Source organism: Schistocerca piceifrons, chromosome 5 (assembly GCF_021461385.2).
Source record: "Schistocerca piceifrons isolate TAMUIC-IGC-003096 chromosome 5, iqSchPice1.1, whole genome shotgun sequence".
Classification (NCBI taxonomy): domain Eukaryota; kingdom Metazoa; phylum Arthropoda; class Insecta; order Orthoptera; family Acrididae; genus Schistocerca; species Schistocerca piceifrons.
In genome coordinates this window covers 387,687,218-387,707,721 of record NC_060142.1, presented here as the reverse complement: position 1 = coordinate 387,707,721, position 20,504 = coordinate 387,687,218, and the positions used below count along the sequence as shown (strand labels likewise).

The 20,504-nt window shown below is 42.0% G+C and overlaps 1 protein-coding gene across 1 annotated transcript in view; it reads left to right on the top strand.

Moving 5' to 3' along the window:
• LOC124798368 (GDP-fucose protein O-fucosyltransferase 1) overlaps window positions 1–20,504 on the top strand; it is a 113,320-nt gene that overhangs the window by 62,675 nt on the left and 30,141 nt on the right. The window contains exon 6 of the mRNA XM_047261737.1: window positions 8,013–8,249. Coding sequence (XP_047117693.1) covers window positions 8,013–8,249 — 237 coding nt within the window. The remainder of the gene's footprint in view (window positions 1–8,012; window positions 8,250–20,504) is intronic.

Genomic DNA, 20,504 nt, shown 5'->3' with positions numbered 1-20,504 from the left:
TTTTCTTAGTAATATTAGATTACTTTGTGTGCCATTTGGCAGCTGGAAACATAGTGATCTTTCATGGTTTCATAATAGATTTGTGACAAACAAATTATTGTATCTTATTCTGCATTAACAGTTCTTTGTTCCTTTAAAGCAGCGATAATCAGTGTGCTCCACTCTGCAAGGTCTCTGTGAGGTCTCTGCCAAAATATCATCAACCTAAGGAACAAAGAACATAAACTCTTGTCACACACTGACAATTCATATAAATATAGTATCAGCGTTGGTTTTTGTTAAAATTATTTTTTTCTTTCATTGTTTTATAGTGAAAAATGAGGTGACAAGCAGCCTAATATTGCTAAGAATTTAATAAAACCATGTGTGGCAGACATAACTCAAATGTATACTCAATGAAAAATCTGCAAAGCATCTTTCTAAAGCACCACTTTTGAAAGACCCTGTTCCGTGTTGAATTAACGATCTCGCACACTATGTCAAACAAGCTTTATTTGGTAGCCTTCAATGCAACAAATTGGTCTTGCAAATGGATGAGTTGATTGATGTTGCTGGGCTTGTCATCATACAGATAACTATGTGATATCCATATAAACATGCACTCAAAGAAGACTTGTGTAAGTGTGCATCACAGTCAGCTAACACTACCAGAAAAGAAATTTGTAAAACAGTTAACAATTTATTTTAAAAAAAACCATTTCAGTTGGGATGATTCTATCAATATTTGTGCAGATGGGGATGAGGTTGTGACTATTAAAGCACTAGCTATGGCATCACAAATGAAAAGTAAAAGTGCCAATATGTAGTTCTGGCCATTGTATTGTGCATAGTCAACCACTCGCAATAGATAAGACAGTGCTATATCTAAAATTGGTTATAGATGAAGCAATAAAAATAATCAGTTGAGTTAAATCACCCCTCATCAGTGCTGACTGAAGATCATTGGAGCAGATATAAAACACTACCGCTCCACTCTGAGGTTAGATGGTTATCTCAGGGTAAGACTTAACAAAATTATTCAAACTGAGAGCTGAATTACAAGCTTTTACGACTAACATTTCTTTTAAATTACAAAACTGTTCGAGCAGTGTGACTTGGGTGTTCAGACTAGCTATTTTATCAGACATACTTGGAAAATTTAATTAATTAAATCTTGAAAAGGTAAACTGACAACAGTTTTCAGTACTAATAAAAAGCAAATGCCCGAAAAAATTAGGTTTTTGGATTATTTCTTTCAGCAAGAAAGAAGCAGACAGCTTTTTACCATTGAATGTGTTCATTGGCGAGACAGCAGAATTACCAAATGAAATATTTCAAGAACTGTTCTACTGTCTCTGTGAAATGCACTTTTCAAGATGCATTTTGCCGAAGAGCAGAATAAAAAACTGAAAATGAATTTGTGGATTCAGAATCCTTTTGTACCAAATTTGCAGAAGCTGTAAAATATGTCAAACAAAACTTGTGAATTCTTTTTAGAAATAACGTCAGATACAAGCATGGAATCACAAATCAATGTGACTTGATTTTTGGTGCTGGGTTAGTGAAAAATATCCATAGCTTGCCTCATAAACTGTAACTGTTGTTCTCCCATTCCCATAAACTTATTTTTATGAAATGGTATTCTCAGCATATGCAGCTGCAAAGGCAAATTACTGCATTAGACTGGATGCCAAACTTAATATGCGACTTCAACTCTCTTCCTTGAAGCCTGACGTAAAACAGTTGGTCAGAAAAAAAGGTCATACCTCCCATTAAATGGAACAGAAACAATTTTGTCAATGTACGGTGGAGTCAATAGTGTTATTTTGTGTCTTGTGTATTGTTGTCGAAGTTGGTAATATATAATGTACCTGTTTTTGTAAGATTTTCATTAAATGTTTATAATTAAAGAGTGGACGTAAAACCAGGTTTTGCTTATTTTAGGACTCCGCAAAATATTTAGTATTTTAAATGAGTTCTGTCACCAAAATGTGTGAGAACCTCTGCTTTCAAGTATTGTACCCAAAGAGAGATGTGGTGATTTTATTGGAAGTGCTTCATATATTAACAGCTTCTGTTGGTTTTGTTCTATCTTTAAACACAAAGCAGTTGAATACTGCTTAGTGTCCAGTTCATACAAATATGAGGTGTGATCAAAATATAAAGGGAATTTTCGTTATTTCTTAAAAAATCTCTATTTATCAATTGACAAAATAATCCCTCTCAGATATGATACACTTGTGCCACCACTTTTTTCAATCTTGGAAGCACTTCTGGAACTCACTTTTTGTTATGGTGTTCAGATGCTCCAGCAATTTTGTTTTTATCTCATCAGTCATGGCAAAACATCCTTCCATGGTTCTCTTCAGCCTCAGGAATAGAAAGAAGTCACAGGAGACCATGTCCGACAAATACATTGGCTGAGTCAACATAAGTTGTTTTTTTTCCAAAATATTATGAACAAGCATTGAAATGTGGGTGGGAACATTCTCATGATGCAATTTCCATCAGTGGTTTTGCCAAAATTCTGATAATTTTCTTCAGATTGCATCATGAAGACCATGCATAGCTTCCAGATAGTATTCCTTTAAATGCGAACATTTTTAGGTTAGGCTTTACCGTGACTGTTACTGACATTAAATGAAACAACAAGTTTACTGTTACCAGTCACCGTTTTATTTTTTCCACGACGCGTTTCGAAGGTTTAAACCTCCATCATCGGGTGGATTTACATTAGTTAGTATTACATATGTGTGTATGTTGTGTTACGACATTTGGAGGAACTTGTGGCACTGCCTAGTGGAGAAACAAGACACTATTTCAGAATATGGTTTTGGATAACTTTTGACAAAAAATTAAACTGATATTTAATGGTAAACTTTAATAAGTAAACTAGAGTACCTCCAGTGGTCACAGGTTCCTTTTTCTGTCGTAACACTTCACATGTATACTGCCACATTTGTAAACAAATATGGCGTCTGGAATCAGCTGGGTGCAAGGTTCATACAGCAGAAGAGAAGACATAATCGCAAAGTGCAAAGAATATACATTGTAACAACATTATTACAGAATAATCGTTTAAACCATTTGGAGGTGTTTGTTTTGAGGTGTCAAATATATGTGTGTGTACTTCAGGTGGTATATAAATCCAATTTTGAAAGGTTAAAACAGCTAAACATTCGTACTCGTTTATGCAATCAGGTGAAATGTTAAAATGGCTTAAACTTCATACTTGCTAATAACAATTAGGTAAAATGTTATAGGCTTCAATTACAATGATCATATTGGCTACTTCCTTATTGACCATACAATGTAAGGCAGGAACTCATGATGCACTATCCCATTGTAATCAAAAAAAACATTCAGAAGAACCTTTGCATGTAATCGAACTTGTTGAATTTTTTTCAGTCTTGGCTGTTCAAGCAGTTTTCATTGGGACAACTGGGCCTTGGGTTCATTGTCATACCTGTATACCCATGTTCCATCACCTGCTGTAACCTTCTTTAGAAGTTATGGATCATTGTAAACTTCATCCAACAGCCCCTGAGCAGTGTCTATCGTCATTTTTTCGTCAAAATTCAACAATTTCAGAACAGACGTTGCTGCTATTATTTCCTAATCAAAACATGGGAAAAATGGCTTGGCATTACCAAAGGATATGCTGACATCACCAGCAGCCTCTCTGATGGTGATCTGGTGATTTTTCCAGAACTATTTTAGGTACTTCATCCACAGCAGTCATCATCTTCAGTTTCTTTTTGGACGTGTTGCTGCATTGGCTCGCCAATATATGCGCTGGTTCAATAGAAAAGTGCAGGCAGCAAGAGGGTGGGGCTGTAATATCATCGCAGATGAATATAGAGGATGTTGACATCCAGAGCCCCTTGTCGGAGAAACAAGCCACGGTCTTAACATGCACTACATGGGAAAAGTGCAGTGTTGGCGTCCAGTTTAAGTGTCTGGACTCAGATTCCCCATCTGTGTTGACTCGTTGGATTCATTTGTCTGCACCTGATGTTGCCTTAGTACTACCAGTTCTGGTTCCCATGGCTTGCTAAGATGTAATGCCGTGTGTCTATTGATCAGGTTGTTACTTATATGTGTTTCGACAGCTTCTTTAATGATGGAGTCCCAGTATTTGGAGATGGACGAAAGAATCTTTGTGTCTCCGTAGTTTATGCTATGACCCATGTCAAGACGGTGTCAAGAAGGATCCTTTATTGTAAGATTATATGATAGCGGAACAAACACTGGTAGCAGTTACTTCTGTAAAATATCTGGGAGTATGTGTGCGGAACAATTTGAAATGGAATGATCATATAAAATTAATTGTTGGTAAGGCGGGTGCCAGGTTGAGATTCATTGGGAGAGTCCTTAGAAAATGTAGTCCATCAACAAAGGAGGTGGCTTACAAAACACTCGTTCGACCTATACTTGAGTATTGCTCATCAGTGTGGGATCTGTACCAGGGTGGGTTGTCAGAGGAGATAGAGAAGATCCAAAGAAGAGTGGCGCGTTTCGTCACAGGGTTATTTGGTAAGCATGATAGCATTACAGAGATGTTTAGCAAACTCAAGTGGCAGATTCTGCAAGAGAGGCACTCTGCATCACGGTGTAGCTTGCAGTCCAGGTTTCGAGAGGGTGCGTTTCTGGATGAGGTATCGAATATATTGCTTCCCCCTACTTTTACCTCCCGAGGAGGTCACGAATGTAAAATTAGAGAGATTCGAGCGTGCATGGAGGCTTCCTGGCAGTCATTCTTCCCGCGAACCATACACGACTGGAGCAGGAAAGAGAGGTAATGACAGTGGCACATAAAGTGTCCTTCTCTAGTCACCATTAATGGACTCGTGGCATCTGCTGGACCATTGGTCGCCCCTGTTCTGTATGTGGATGATTTCTGTATTTGGGCTAGCTTCCATTCAGTGACCTCTGCAGAACAACAGCTCCAGGGTGCCATCCTGTGCACTTCCACGTGTACGCACTCGCACGGTTTTTAGTTCTCTCCTCTTGCGTAGAGGTTCGCTGTACTAGGGGCCCCATCCGGATCCAGAGCTCTATCTCAATGCCCAACACCTGACCGTGGTCCACCAGTTCCGTTTCTTGGGTCTTCTTTTTGACAACAAGCTAACTTTGTTGCCCTTTATCATCTGAAGGTTAACTGTTTTCATAAACTCAATGCCCTTCGCTTCCTTGCCCACACCTCTTGGAGTGTGGATTATTATATTGTTTTCCACCTTTACCGGGCATTGGTTCTGTCCTGTCTGGAATGTAGCTATTCAAGTTTATGGGTCAGCTACCCCTTCCACATTGCTCCTCTTGGACCCAGTTCGCCATTGTGGTACCTATTTAGCCATCAGTGCCTTTCAAACGAGCCCTGTCGATAGTCTTCTGGTTGAGGCAGGGATCCCTCCCTTTTTGATTCAGCAGTCCCAGCTCCTGGTTTCTTATGCCTTCACTATCTGCTCTTCTCCTGATCACCCTTCCTATTCTGTTCTTTTTGTGACTTTGGGCCATTGCCCACCTGCTGCCCAGTGCCCACCCTCAGATGAGTTTACCAGTTGGGCTCCACTTCACTTCCCTCTGCCATGACTCCGCCTACCCTACTTGGTTAGTTTCTTGACCGTGGATTCAGCTGGATCTTTTCTTGGGACCAAAGCCCCCATTGCTCAAATGGCGACCAATGGTGTTCCAAACACTTACAGAGATTTCAGGATGCCATTCTTTTTACACCGGTAGCTCTATTTCCACTGATCATGTGGCATATGCCTTCACGACCTCTGTCAGCATGGAATACCACTTCTGTTAGCACCTAACACCATCTCTTTCCTGCCACATGTGGGGGCGTTTACTGCAGAATTGATGGCCATCTATCAAGCCCTTTGTTTTATTACACAGCCCTCCCTCACTCGAGTTGTATTATGTATGGACTCAATGAGTGGCCTTCAGGCTATGGCTTGGTGTTTTTCCCACCACCCGTTGGTCTCTGCCATCCACAACTTTCTTGCTGGTCTCAGTGATGCTACTTATTTGGTTGATTTCTTTTGGATTCTTGCCCACATAGGTATTCAAGGCAATGACCTTACTTATCATGTGGCTGGGGGGTTTGACCACCTACTCCCCATTCTCTGTGACCACTCCAGGGGCAGATTTACTGCTTTACATCAAATTCCTCTTTGCTCAATCATGCATTAACTTTTAGGAGGCTATTCCCTTGTCTAATAAACTCCGCGTCATCAAGGATACACCCGCCAGGTGATGTTCTTGCATCTGCCTCTCCCGGTGGGAATCGACGATCCTCTGCCATTTTGATATTAGCCACACTTGGTTGACACATGGTTTTGTACTCCACAATGAGTGGCCCCTCCCTCCCCTTTGAAGTTGTAGGGCTCAATTCATGTTGATACATATTTTGCTGCAGTGCTCCTGCCTTTTGGCACTTCACACTAAAAATGCTATCCCACCTTCCATGTCTCAGGTGTTAGTGGACAACCCTTGTACCATTATATCTGTTCTTAGTTTTCTTCGTGAAAGTGGTTTGTACTCTCAACTGTAAGTCCTTGAATTTTCCTCTGGAATTACTCCCTCAGCTAGCATAGGCATTGGTTATGGAAACCTTGACCTCGCCTCCACACCAGCCATGTTCTCCCTGCCTTTTCCCTACAGTTTTGCCTGGTCTGTTGTGCTGTTTTGTTTCTTCTTTACTTATGTTTTCTTTGCCTGGTGTTGTCCCCTGTGTATCATATGGTATGGTGTAGGTGTTAGGACATGTCGGTTGCACTGTGGTGCCCCACTGCGTGTAGCGTTTTTGGGGCTCCGGTGCTCGCCCCGTTCCCACCCATGCGTCTCCTATTCTTTCCTCTTATTGCTGCCCTGGTGTCCCTTTTCCCCCTTTGTTTGCACATTGACTGAACTCTCGTTTGTGTTGTTTCTTCCCTGCTTCTACCATCTTAGATTGTGGGACCGATGACCTCACTGTTTGGTCCCCTCCCCCCAAATCAATCTACCAGTCAATCAATCACCTTACTCTGTCACCAAGAAATGGAGTCCCTGGTGCTGTTATAAGTATAAATTTAAAAAAAAAATGCTAATGAAGAAACAGTTGTCTTGAATCAGACAAATCGTCAGCCTTTAGAAATGATGTTCATGCTAGGAGTTGGTGGCCAAGTACCCAGGAAAGAAAAAAAATTATAAATTATTTGAAATGGGAATGTTGGTATCATTATGTATCTAACTCAGAAGTGAAAGATAGGCTATAAAATAGATTCTAAATGATAGAGTATGTCACTTGCTCTAGATTTGGGATATCAAATGCTTCATTCCAGTGGTTTCCTTCTTATAAATCCATTTGTATAAATTCAATATAATAGAAGGAAACATTCCACGTGGGAAAAATTATATATAAAAACAAAGATGAGGTGACTTACCGAACGAAAGCACTGGCAGGTCGATAGACACACAAACAAACACAAACATACACACAAAATTCAAGCTTTCGCAACAAACTGTTGCCTCATCAGGATGTGTGGATGGATATGTGCGTGTGTGGGAGTGTATACCTGTCCTTTTTTCCCCCAAAGGTAAATCTTTCCGCTCCCGGGATTGGAATGACTCCTTACCCTCTCCCTTAAAACCCACTTCCTTTCGTCTTCCCCTCTCCTTCCCTCTTTCCTGATGAGGCAACAGTTTGTTGCGAAAGCTTGAATTTTGTGTGTATGTTTGTGTTTGTTTGTGTGTCTATCGACCTGCCAGCGCTTTCATTCGGTAAGTCACCTCATCTTTGTTTTTATATATAATCATTTGTATAAATTTATTGACTGGTTGGCATTTCATTACAAAATATCACCACAGAATGATTATATTGTGCTCTACATCGTAGACAGATAAGAAAGACTGGCAAATAGGAGTAAAACAGGATCGACTTAAATTGTTTGGAACAGGTCCAGAAGAGTTTCTTTCATATTTACTGTGCTGGTAATGTGTTATTGTTTTGTGTCAAAAGGAGGCCAGTTACTTGGAATTTTTGTTTCCAGGGTAATGCATGTAAACATGTTAAACACAGTCCCAAGCTATTTGCAGCCCCACAGTGTCTTGGGTACAATAATGAAAGAGGAGTGGCTACAAATGAAATGTGCATGCCCTCAACAGAAACTGTCATTAGACAGCTTAAAAGGGTAATCCGAGGAATGAAGGATGTAGCATCAGTATTTGTGGCTTCAGATAGTAATCACATGTTGCCTGAACTGCGAACAGCATTGAAGAGGATGGAGGTTAGTATAACTTTTTTTATGTTAACTGATTCTGCTGTCAGTTCTTGGTAGAAAACGTTCATAATTATAAATGAAAACAACATTTTGTGTGTTCTACAGCAATATATTATTTTGCTAACCAATATTCAGCCAACAAGCATTGTAAGTCAAAAACTGGTTAACAAGCACATACATAATATTTTTCCACTTATAGTAACTTTTTTAAGCTAGTGTGGTAAAATAAATGAATTCACAGATGGAAAAGAAAATGCTACAAATCCCCCAAGCCATGAATATTCCATAACAAAAAGTAGTGGGACACTGCTCTGTTAGAGGAATCCACATTTGCTTGTGAAAAAATCTCTATGAGCTGAGGCCATTTCATCTTGCATCCTGACATTGTTTGGTATATTATTAATGAAAAACTAGATACATTGATTTGATATCTCTTGTATATAAAATTTCTGTCACTTGCCCTTTATTTGAGATTTCAGATGCATTCCAAACACATATTAAGACACAACCAAGAGCATACTGGAAAACACTTACAACTGTTTCAAAGCCAAAGCTTAACCCTTAATCTTACAAAAACTTGTTATTACACAACTTGGAAATATGGCAAAATGACTTAGAGGTACCAGAAGTAGAGATCAACATAAACTGGATGAAGGTTCAGTGTCTAAAGTTCCTGGGCATTCAAATGGATAATAAGCTGAGGTGGTACCAGCATGTGGCGAAGTTAACCAAAAAACTGAGTTCTCCCAGCTGAAATGTCTCCCATTGTGTCTGTTGACCTACAGACAGGATTGTTAGCATACTTAGTGTTCCTTCATTCAATATTCTCCTGTGACACAATCTGGTGCAGAGAGATTAAAGTGAAAAGTGTGTTTTCTACAGGAGCATGAAATAACAATATTGTGTAAAGCTGAAGACTGAGTATCTTGTTGAACCCTCCTCAGAGTCTGTGGGATATATATACCCTTATGGTATTTTTCACTAATAACAAGAGTTAATTTAGGATGAACTCTGCAATGTACAACCACAATAATATAAATAAAAATAATTTTCATGTAGACTATGCATCCCTCTGTAGGGGCCAAAATGGAGATTTATTTTGGTGCAAAAGTGTATAACAGATTGCCAATGTGAATTTGGCAGGAAATTGAAAATCTCCAAAAAATTAAGTAAAAAAAAAAAAAAAAAAATTATCTCATTAGTGGCTCCTATAATGTATCGGAATATTTGGATTGAGAATCGTGAATTCTGCTTCCTTTCCTCCTTCAATTCCTATATGTTTCCAAGCATCGGTGTCATGAATTCCACATAACTCTAATATTTGTATTAGATATATCTTGACTCCCAGCACATAGACAGCTGATAGTGGTCTTGGTAAACTTACATAAATTCTTTGTTTGAAATATTGGGTTTGTGAACAATAAATTGAATGATATAGTTTGTTGCCTGTAGATTCTTTGCTTATTCATATTATCTCTAAACTTAAACCAATTGATTGATATATAGATGTTCATTGCTATTTACAATTATGCAGTTTAATTAATTATGTTGAATAAATTGTATTTTCACATGACATTTGGTGAGTTCAAGTTCCCAAATTGCATTTTGGAATGTTAAATGCCATCTTATGTAATTTTTCACATCAACCATGTGGTGCAAAACTGCTCATGAAAACTGCAGTACATAACTACACCTGGCACACCAAATCTACAGGATCTAGCAAACTCTGATTTACCAGTGATAAAGACGATCCTCGGTCCAATTGCACTGAAATCACCATATTTCTGGTTATATAATCCAATATTGTGGTTTCACAACTTACAAACCAGTTTGTCATGGCCTGTATCAACTAGAACAAAACTCAATGTAGTTATGTATGGCTGCACTTAATAAGCATATCACTAAAAAGACATCTTAGCTTCCTTGCCAAGCACTGAAAAATACACAGCCATCAAGCATGTGCTTGTAACATGTTTGTTGCAGTTGGAAGCCAAGAAACATGAAAAATTGCTACATTGAAGAACTCTGAAAACATGCACCATCCAAACTACTTCATTTTCTTTGCATGCTGGTTTGCAATGCTATTAACAGTGATATTCAGCAGAATATATGTCATATTCAGCAGAATGTTTGACTGTCATGCTCACCTGCAGATGCACAGAAAATACAGTTTGGGATGGTGACCTTGATGCTCTTGCTTAAACCCCAGATTGAATAGTTGAGATGAATCAGTCCAAATGTGTCACGGGAATCTCCACTAGGACAATTCTCTGGAAGCACTGCATGCAAAAGTAACTGAACTATCTAAGCAAGTAACAATCCTAAAAATCATTACTCCATATGTGAACTGTAGCAGCAACAACAGTCTTCCAGCAGAAACAAGCATTTGGCCACCAGGGAGAATATCTGCTGGTATCACAGAAAATTTGGAGCTGCAGCTTGGCAGTCTTGAATACTCTGTTGCAAGGAAAATACTGCCAGAAATAAGTAGCAATAGTGGCTGATTTCAAACTGGACAGCTGTCAACTGTTCATAACAGAGCACGCTACAAAGCTATAATTCCTTGTTGATGAAGGTGCTGAAGTCTTTGTTAACCCTTCTTTTTACCTTTCGTAGTGAAATACTGATGGTGGTCACCTATATGCTGTGAACGGATCTTACATCAAGACCTGCAGCCATGTCACCTTACATCTAAACTTCAATCATTGATGTGAATTTGTATGAAGACTCATTGCCACAGACTTGTTATACCTGATTTCTGGAGCAGATTTGTCATATTTTACATCCTCCTCCCAGATCTTTGTCTTCAATGCCTGCTTGGCTCTCCAAAACTAATGGCCAGTCATAGATACCTACATCATGCCAACCACACTGGCATCAAAGTGATTGCTGGTGATTCACTATAAGACAAGCTGCTTCACCAGCTACTTGTATTCATTGATCTGTTACGTACTTTAGCACAGGTATAACACCCGGAGGTATGACACTCAAAGGTACATCACATTGTTACGATGCCAGAATCACCAGTCCGTGCACAGCCTCATTGTCTGCCTCCAGACAAACTCAGGATCACAAAGCAAGAATTCTCTTTCATGCCAGTGCATGGGACCTGTTGCCCTTCAGATAATAGCTCTGGGGCTACCACTCCATATTGTTCCTAAGAATAGCAAAGCACCCATGTGGTAACTGTCAACTATCATAAGCTTGATGCCAGAACGATATGTGATCCCCACCTTGTACCACATATTGAAGACTTTGCTATGCTTATTTTCATGGCAAGGCAGTTTTCTCCACAATAGACCTCATCCAAGCTTTTTATCATATACCCATTGCACCAGAGAACATATGCAGATCAACTGTTTGTACTTCATTTGGACTTTATAAATTTCTGCAAATGCCATTTTAACTATGCAGAGCTGCCCAAACTTCAGAGCAATTCATGGAATTCATGGATGAAATAACTGGAGACAGTTCCGTTAAGACTATATTGATGACCTGCTTGTAATGTTGTCCAGTGAGGCAGAGCACTTTACACACCCACAGCAACTATTCATTGCACTGCAAGAGCAATTCATCAAAATGTGTCTTTGGAATAATGGAAGCAAAATTATAAGGATACCTCATCAATTCACAAGGAATTCTGACACCTCAAGACAGAGAGGAAACTATTTCTCAGTTTCGCCAACCCACTAAACCTGGACCCATGCTACAGTGTATTGATGAAAAGTGTGTCCTTCGCCAGAGTAAAGGCTGCTATTGTGGAGGCTGCAGTATTAGCTCATCCTCTTACTGATGCACCTTTCTCAGTAATTTTGGCTGCATCATTAACTGCCACAGGAGCTGTAGCATAACATATAAAATATGACTGGCAGCCTGTAGCTTCTTCAGTGAAAAATCCACCTTCAGAAGCACATTGTTCAGCGAACAACTGCGAGCTGTGCATGACACATCCCTCAACCAAAAATTTTGACACGTGTTTGAAGATACACGTTGCTTTTATTGCAGACCATAAGCTATTAGCATTTGTTTTCTGTCAGAAGCCAGACAAGGGAGCACCATGCCAGTTGTGGCATTTTGACTTCCTTATGAAATTTACTACAGATAGTCGACATGTTGATGGGCAGAATGGGCCAGCAAATGCACTGTCTCGCATCGACGCTATGACATAAGAACTTGACTTCATAGCGCTTTCCAATGCCCAGGAAGGAGACTACAAACTGAAGGTGGGCCCCAAAACATTGTAAGACTTATTGCTCTAAAGTGTTCTGATACCACATTCAAAAGTAGCACTATACTGTGATGTATTAACGACACACATATGAGTATTCATTTCAGCAGAGTAGATCAAGGAGTAAGGGCTACTGTGAGACTAGTAAAAAAGACATTTGCTCAGGCAAACATTAAGGAGAACTGGAAGGCATTTGTCCGCCAGTACAACAAAATAACTCAGTGTGTTGCAGCTCTACTCAGTACTTTCACCCCACCAATTCAACAATTTGAACTTGTCCAGGTCAGCATTATTGGACCTTTACCACCATCAGAAGGATATCAGTACTGCCTGACAGCAATTGATCATTTCTCTCATTGGCCTGAAGTCTGTCCAGTGAAAGATGCAATAGCACCAATTGTAGCTACAACCTCCTTTTGTGAGTGGACTGGATTGTTTGCTCCTGCATTCCCCTCCACATCACTACCGATCAAGGCAAACCGTCAGTTGTAATTCTTTAAAGGTCATGCAACATTGCTTGACAAGGACCAATATTTAACCTGTGCCTACAGTGCTGCCACTAATGGTTGCATGGAATGACTCCACTGACAGTCAAGATGCCATGCCACACAGTATAGTCTGGCAGCCCCTGTATTATCCTACTAGACCTGCAAATGACTTTCAAAGATAATTGCTGATTTAGTTTATAGACAAACACTTTGCCTGGAGAAATCTTCTCTGACATGTCAAACAATATTGTTGAAGCTTCAGACATTGCATGTCTACACTTACAGATTTTGCAAATCCTGCTGTATCATCTTTCTATGATCCCTTACATTTAATTTAACTGCTTTCTCTTATATTACTCAACTTCTCACTTTTTCAAAGGCTATTGCAATGCTTAACTGTTGATTTTCCCCTCTTGGTGTATTCTGCTGTCACCCCCCCACCCCCCCTTCCACCGCCCCTTTACTCCGGGTACTATCTGGAATGGTCTGGTTGTGCTGCATGAAGGGACATCTTTTCTTTGGAAGCTAGCATTTATGTCATCTTTTTCGTAGCTGTACTTACCTTCGAATTGCTTAGTTACTACTTTGCCTGAACTGACTGTACATGCAGTTTTTCCATTTCTTTTTTAATATTTTCAATACTTATTTCCTGGTGAAAATAATAGTTTCTGATGCATAGGGGCACCATGGTTAAATGACAGAACTGTAATCTTTAAGCTTATTATGTTTATGCACCTCTGTTTGCAGATGTTTTGGGTGAGACAAGTTCCATTTTCCAACATTATTTCACCAAGGTGCTTAACTTACTGGACTCATTTGATTTTCTCTTTTTTCCAATGTTTTGTTGCAAGTAATATATTCTGCCTTTTCCTGTTAACTCAGGAAACCAAGTTTTTCTTAAATTTCTCTGGGGTGTTGTGTCTCAAGTGAAGACTGAAGTATAGTAATCTCCAACTTCCAATTTTCTCTGGCTAATATGCCTGGATAGGTAATTGTAAGAATATATTTTGCCAATGTTGTATTTCTTTCTCAAGCATACAGCTGAAGAGCACTGGAGAGAGTGTCCATCTTGTTGGCGTACCCAAGTTCTGATTGTGAGACTCTGAAATTCCCCTCATGGATTTTACACTACTGGCCATTAAAACTGCTACACCAAGAAATAATGCAGATGATAAACAGGTATTCATTGGACAAATATATTATACTAGAACTGACATGTGATTACATTTTCACGCAATTTGGGTGCATAGATCCTGAGAAATCAGTACCCAGAACAACCACCTCTGGCCGTAATAACGGCCTTGATACACCTGGGCATTGAGTCAAATAGAGCTTGGATGGTGTGTACAGGTACAGCTGCAACACGATACCACAGTTCATCAAGAGTAGTGACTGGCGTCTTGTGACGAGCCAGTTGCTCGGCCACCATTGATCAGATGTTTTCAATTGGTGAGAGATCTGGAGAATGTGCTGGCCAGGGCAGCAGTCGAACATTTTCTGTATCCAGTAAGGCCCATACAGGACCTACAACATGCAGTCGTGCATTATCCTGCTGAAATGTAGGGTTTCGCAGGGATTGAATGAAGAGTAGAGCCATGGGTTGTAACACATCTGAAATGTAACATCCACTGTTCAAAGTGGCGTCAATGCGAACAAGAGGTGACCGAGACATGTAACCAATGGCACCCCATACCATCATGCTGGGTGATACGCCAGTATGGCGATGATGAATACACTCTTCCAATGTGCGTTCACCATGATGTCGCCAAACACGGATGCGACCATCATGTGCTGTAACCAGAATCTGGTTTCATCCGAAAAAATGATGTTTGGCCATTCGTGCGCCCAGGTTTGTCGTTGAGTACACCATCGCAGCCGCTCCCGTCTGTGATGCAGTGTCAAGGGTAACCGCAGCCATGGTCTCAGAGCTGATAGTTCATGCTGTTGCAAACGTTATCGAACTGTTCGTGCAGCTGGTTGTTATCTTGCGAATGTCCCCATCTGTTGACTCAGGGATCGAGACGTGGCTGCACGGTCCGTAACAGCCGTGCGGATAAGATGACTGTCATCTCGACTGCTAGTGATACGAGGCCGTTGGGATCCAGCACGGCATTCCATATTACCCTCCTGAACCCACTGATTCCATATTCTGCTAACAGTCATTGGATCTCGACCAACGCGAGCAGCGATGTCGCGATACGATAAACCACAATCCGACTTTGATAAAAGTCAGAAACATGATGGTACGCATTTCTCCTCCTTACACAAGGCATCACAGCGTTTCACCAGGCAACGCCGGTCAACTGCTGTTTGTGTATGAGAAATCGGTTGGAAACTTTCCTCATGTCAGCATGTTGTAGGTGTTGCAACCGGCCCCAACCTTGTGTGAATGCTCTGAAAAGCTAATCATTTGCATTTCACAGCATCATATTCCTGTCGGTTAAATTTCGCGTCTGTAGCACGTCATCTTCGTGGTGTAGCAATTTTAATGGCCAGCGGTGTACTTTGCTTGTGTGTTTGAATCTGCTTTGATTGCAGTAGTTTAGTGGTCTAAACTTTGTTTGGTCAAAAATTTTGAATAATCACTGTGAAATTTGATGTCTAAAGATTAGTCTTAGAATTTTGAATTTGCTCCACCTCGTCTATAAACTCTCCGTAACATTCTCCATATTCTGAAGTTATTGTTGTACTATCTCAAGAAGATGTCATAATAAAAAGTTGTTCATGACAGACACTAATGATACTTCTCTACATTTGTTTACATATAATGTTTCCTTTTTGTGTAAGGGGTGAATGAGGGTTGCCCAAAAAGTAATGCATCGGGGCTCATGGCACTGGCCATCCTGCCAGGTGTCCCTTGCTGAGGCTGGGAAGGGCCCCCGTTCGGAGTGGGTGACATCAGGGCAGATGAACCACAATGAAGCGGAGTCTTTCATCTGTTGCTGGTACTCAACCAACAGTCTCAAAGTGTGGAAAGCATCAGTTCAATGCCAGGAACTATGATCCAAACTCTATCCTCTCCCTGGCCACACCGTGGGAGGAACGTCAGGCTAAAGAACGGCATGAACCGTATTCACCCTGATTTTTAGTTTGCGTGCGACCTGATGGGAAATCTTTTGCCACCATGAAGCCTCAGTTCTTTGTTGACCAAGACAGGTTTGGGGAGGTGGACGGTTTGTCCCAGATGCGTTCTGGGTCTGTCCTAATACAGGCAGCAGCCTCTGCCTAGTCAAGGGCGCTCCTCGCCTGTGACCACCTGGGTGATGTTCCTGTCTCCATAACACCCCGTAAGAGTCTTAACATGGTCCAGGGTTTTATCTTTCACAAAGACTTCCTTCTGCAGTCCGATGAGTTGCGCCAACCTTGAGCGACAAAGTGTTCACTTCGTCCGGCATGTCTACAGGGTTCCGAAGGACAATAGGGTTGCCACCGGTGCCTTCATCTTGGCCTTCGAGGGGTCACCTTACCCAAAAACGTCAAGGTGATGGTGTACCAGTGTGATGTCCATGCATACATCCCTCCCCCAACGCAGTGCTTCAAGTGCTGGAAGTTCGGTCACATGTCTTCCAACTGTAATTCGAGCCTTATATGCCAAAATTGTGGACGTCCATCTGAACCTGATGCTCCATGCGCTCCCTCTCCCGTCTGTGTCAACTGGGGGGGGCATCCCCCTTGCTCGCCAGAGTGCCCAGTTTTCCAGAAGGAAAGAAAAATAATGGAATAGAAGACCCTGGACCAAAATGATCTACACAGAGGCTAAGAAAAAGTTCGAGCGGTTAAACCCAGTCTGCATGGAAACTCCATATGCTGTAGCAACTGCACACATTTCACATTCCTCAGTGACACCACTTGTGACTGGCCCTTTGGGCCACAAGACCACACCTGCCCCCTTAAGGGTGGGGGCTCCACCTATCACTGTTGATCCCGCAACTCCATCTTTGGGAGCAATGCCCTCCCGACCGTTGGGGCCGCCTGTCCCCACACCTGAGCCGAAGGAGTGCCCCCCTTCTTTGGCCACTCTCCCACATACGGCGTCCATAGGGGCTCTACCATCCAAGGCCCCTCACAGTGCACAAGTGGAAGTTAGCCAGTGGCTCAAGGAGCCACAGGCTGTAGGTCAAAGGGCTTCCTGCTCTTCCTCCTTACCAGATGCTGCTTCAGGGAAGGCCTCCCAGAAAGCTCTGAAAGAGCGGCGGGAGGACAAACAAAAATCCAAGAAAAAGAAACAACCTGTTCCACCGAAAGAGGTTCCTGTGGTCCCAACACCACCTACACCCATCAGTTCTGCCTCTGAGGATGAGGTGGAATTCTAGTGTCCCCTGAGGACCTAGCTCTCACCATTGCCTCTGAAACAATGCTCCTAGCCATTAGCCCTTCACCGGTGGCAGCAGCGGACCCTAGGGAGTAACCTGCATTCTAAGTCCCTTCATGCCTTCCCCGAACACAGGAAGCATTCTCCTCCAGTGGAATTGTGGCGGTTTTTTCCCACTACTTGGCTGAACTAAGACAGATTTTAAGCTCAACACCTGCTCTCTTGTATTTCCCTCCAAAAAACCTGGTTCCCAGCAATGCAGGCCCCTGCCCTTCGTGGCTATCAGGGATTTTATAAAAACTGGACTGACTGTAACAAGGCATCAGGTGGCATATGGCTGTATGTCCTTACCTCTGTATATTCTGAATCAGTGCCTCTTCATACAGCTTTAGAGGCTGTTGCTGTGAGGATAAGGATGACCTTGGATATTACGTCTACCTGCACTGTCTACCTCCCTCCGGATGGTGAAGTACCTCTTAACGATTTGGCTGCTCTGATCTCCCAACTCGCCCCAGTATTCCTGCTTACGGGGGACTTCCAGTGCCCATAACCCCTTGTGGGGTGGTGCCGTGATTGCTGGCCAGGGTAGGGATGTCGAGAATCTTCTCTCTCAGCCTCTTAAATACGGGAGACCCCATACACTTCATTGTGGTTTGTGGCACTTATTTGGCCATTGACCTGTCGCTTTGCAGCCCAGGACTTTCACCATCTGTCCACTAGAGGGTTCATGACAACTTGTGTGGCAGTGACCACTTTCTGATCTTCCTGTCACTACCCAACCATCATTCTTCTGGATGGCTGCCGCGATGGGCCCTTAACAGGGCCGATTGGCTGGCTTTCACATTTGCTGTCACTGTTCACGCTTCTGCACGTGGCGCTATTAATGGGGTGGTCAAGCGGGTCACTGCGTCGGTCGTATCAGCTGCAGAACGCGCGGTTCCTCTTTCTTCCGGGTGCCCTCGGCGTAAAACTGTGCCCTGGTGGTCACCCGACATCGCTGAGGCCATCAAAGAGCGTAGGCGGGCCCTCCAATGACATAATCGGCGTCCATCGTTGGAATCTCTCAATCTTTTTAAGCGGCTTCGTGCCTGTGCCTGCCACCTGATACAAAGATGGAAGCAAGAGTACTGGGAAAGATACATTGCCTCTATTGGTTCTCGTACCCCTGCCTCCCAGGTGTGGACTCGGATTCGCCGCCTTAATGGTTACCCGACCCCGCTGGGGTTGCCTGGGATTTCAGAAAATGGGGCAGTGTGCACTGACTCAGGTGAAATCGCCGAGCATTTCGGAGTTCTGCCTCCACAAACTATCAACCAGATTTTCGTTCCTTGAAAGAGCAGGCAGAACGACAGCATTTGTCTTTTACATTGCGCCGCCTTGAGTCGTACAGTGCACCTTTTACTGAGTGGGAATTCCTCAGTGCCTTTGCCCATTGCCCTGACACAGCTCCCGGCCCTGACCAAATTCACTCCCAATTTCTCAGACATCTATCTGTGGCCTCACTGTGTCAGGTTCTGTCTATCTTGAATCGCAATTGGGGCGAGGGAGTGTTCCCATCCCAGTGTCAGAACAGTATCATTGTCCCAGTGTTGAAACCTGCAGCGTTGGACAGCTACCGCCCCATTAGCCTCACCGACATTCTCTGTAAATTACTCGAATGAATGGTGAGCCAGAGGTTGTGTTGGCTCCTGGAGTCTCGGGGCCTTCTGGCTCCATCCCAGGGTGGTTTCTGGCGAGGCCACTCAACGACAGATAATTTGGTGTGCCTTGAGTCTGCCATCTGGACAGCTTTTTCCAGGCACCAACTTCTGGTCGCCTACAACACGACCCGGTGCCACCAAATTCTTGCCACGCTGCATGAGTGAGGCCTCCATGGCTCGCTTCCGATTTTAATGCGAACTTTCTCTCCCTCTGTACCTTCCGTGTTCAAGTCAGGGGCTCCTTTAGCTCCTCCCATATCCAAGAGAATGGGGTCCCACAGGGCTCTGTATTGACTGTTCCATTGTTTTTAGTTGCTATATAAATGGCCTAGCAATAGCAGTAGGGCCATCAGTGTCTCCCTCCTTATATGCTGACGATTTCTGCATTTACTTCAGTTCCTCAGCCATTGGTGTTGCTGAACACCGACTACAGGGAGCCATTCAGACTGCCCAGTCATGGGCTCTCGCCCATGGGTTTCACTTCTCTGCCGACAAGACCTGTGTTCTGCACTTCTGTCGGCAACGGACAGTCCATCCTGACCCTGCACTTTTTCTTGATGAGTCATTCCATGTCAAATCAACACACTTTAAATAAAAATTTTACCTCACCCTCTTAGATTTTGCTGAAAGTTGGTATACTTATAGTGGGTGCTGAAACTAAGAAAAATACCAAATTTCAATTTTTTACCTCAAACAACTCCTGAAATATGGTCATGTAAACTTTTCAAAAACTGGCCAAAAATGTGTGAACAGACTTTTTTAAAATTGCCCTAGGAGCTGCCCTAATTGAGCTAGAGAACTGGGAAAGGTGTCATTTTGCAGCATTTTTCATGTTCTTTCCAGTGATAGACAAAAAAAAACATAACTTCTAATTAATAACCTTTTTCAAAATGGTAATTAATATTTTGATTTAATTTTTTTTACAAAAAGTACATAATTGAAAATTTTCAAAATATTTCCATAACTACTTCATACTGTTGTAAATCATGTGGCAAAATATAAATGTGGAATGATGATGGGTTCATTGTTAAAAAAATTATTCCGGACTCTTGTTTTTCACTAACGGCCCTAGTTTGACCAAACTGACCTTTAAGGTAGTACGTCAGTAGAGGACCGTATACATAGGGCTTGATGTCTGTACAATAATTCAGAGACTGGAGCCAAATAGTTCATTTTCTAGTAAATCTATACATTGAAGGACAGTTTATAAGTGGTTTTTGTATCAATATGGAACCAAGTAAAAAGTGCAGTGCTGTAAGAGTGCAGTGTTGTAATCCATTGAAGAAGTCAAATCATTTTATTAGAGGCAGAAAAAAACTGAGAAATGTCACAACATGGCTGCCCAAATTATTTCCTCAGATACCAAGTGGTGCCAAGATTTGTGATAAATGTAGGAAAGATGTAACCAAATTGAAAAATACACCAGAGCCCATCAGTGATGAAAGTGTTGAAGAAGAATCTTCTGGATCAGAGATAATCATCCGAGACCAAGACCCTGACTTCACTCCAACTTCAGTAGCTGTTAAAACATTT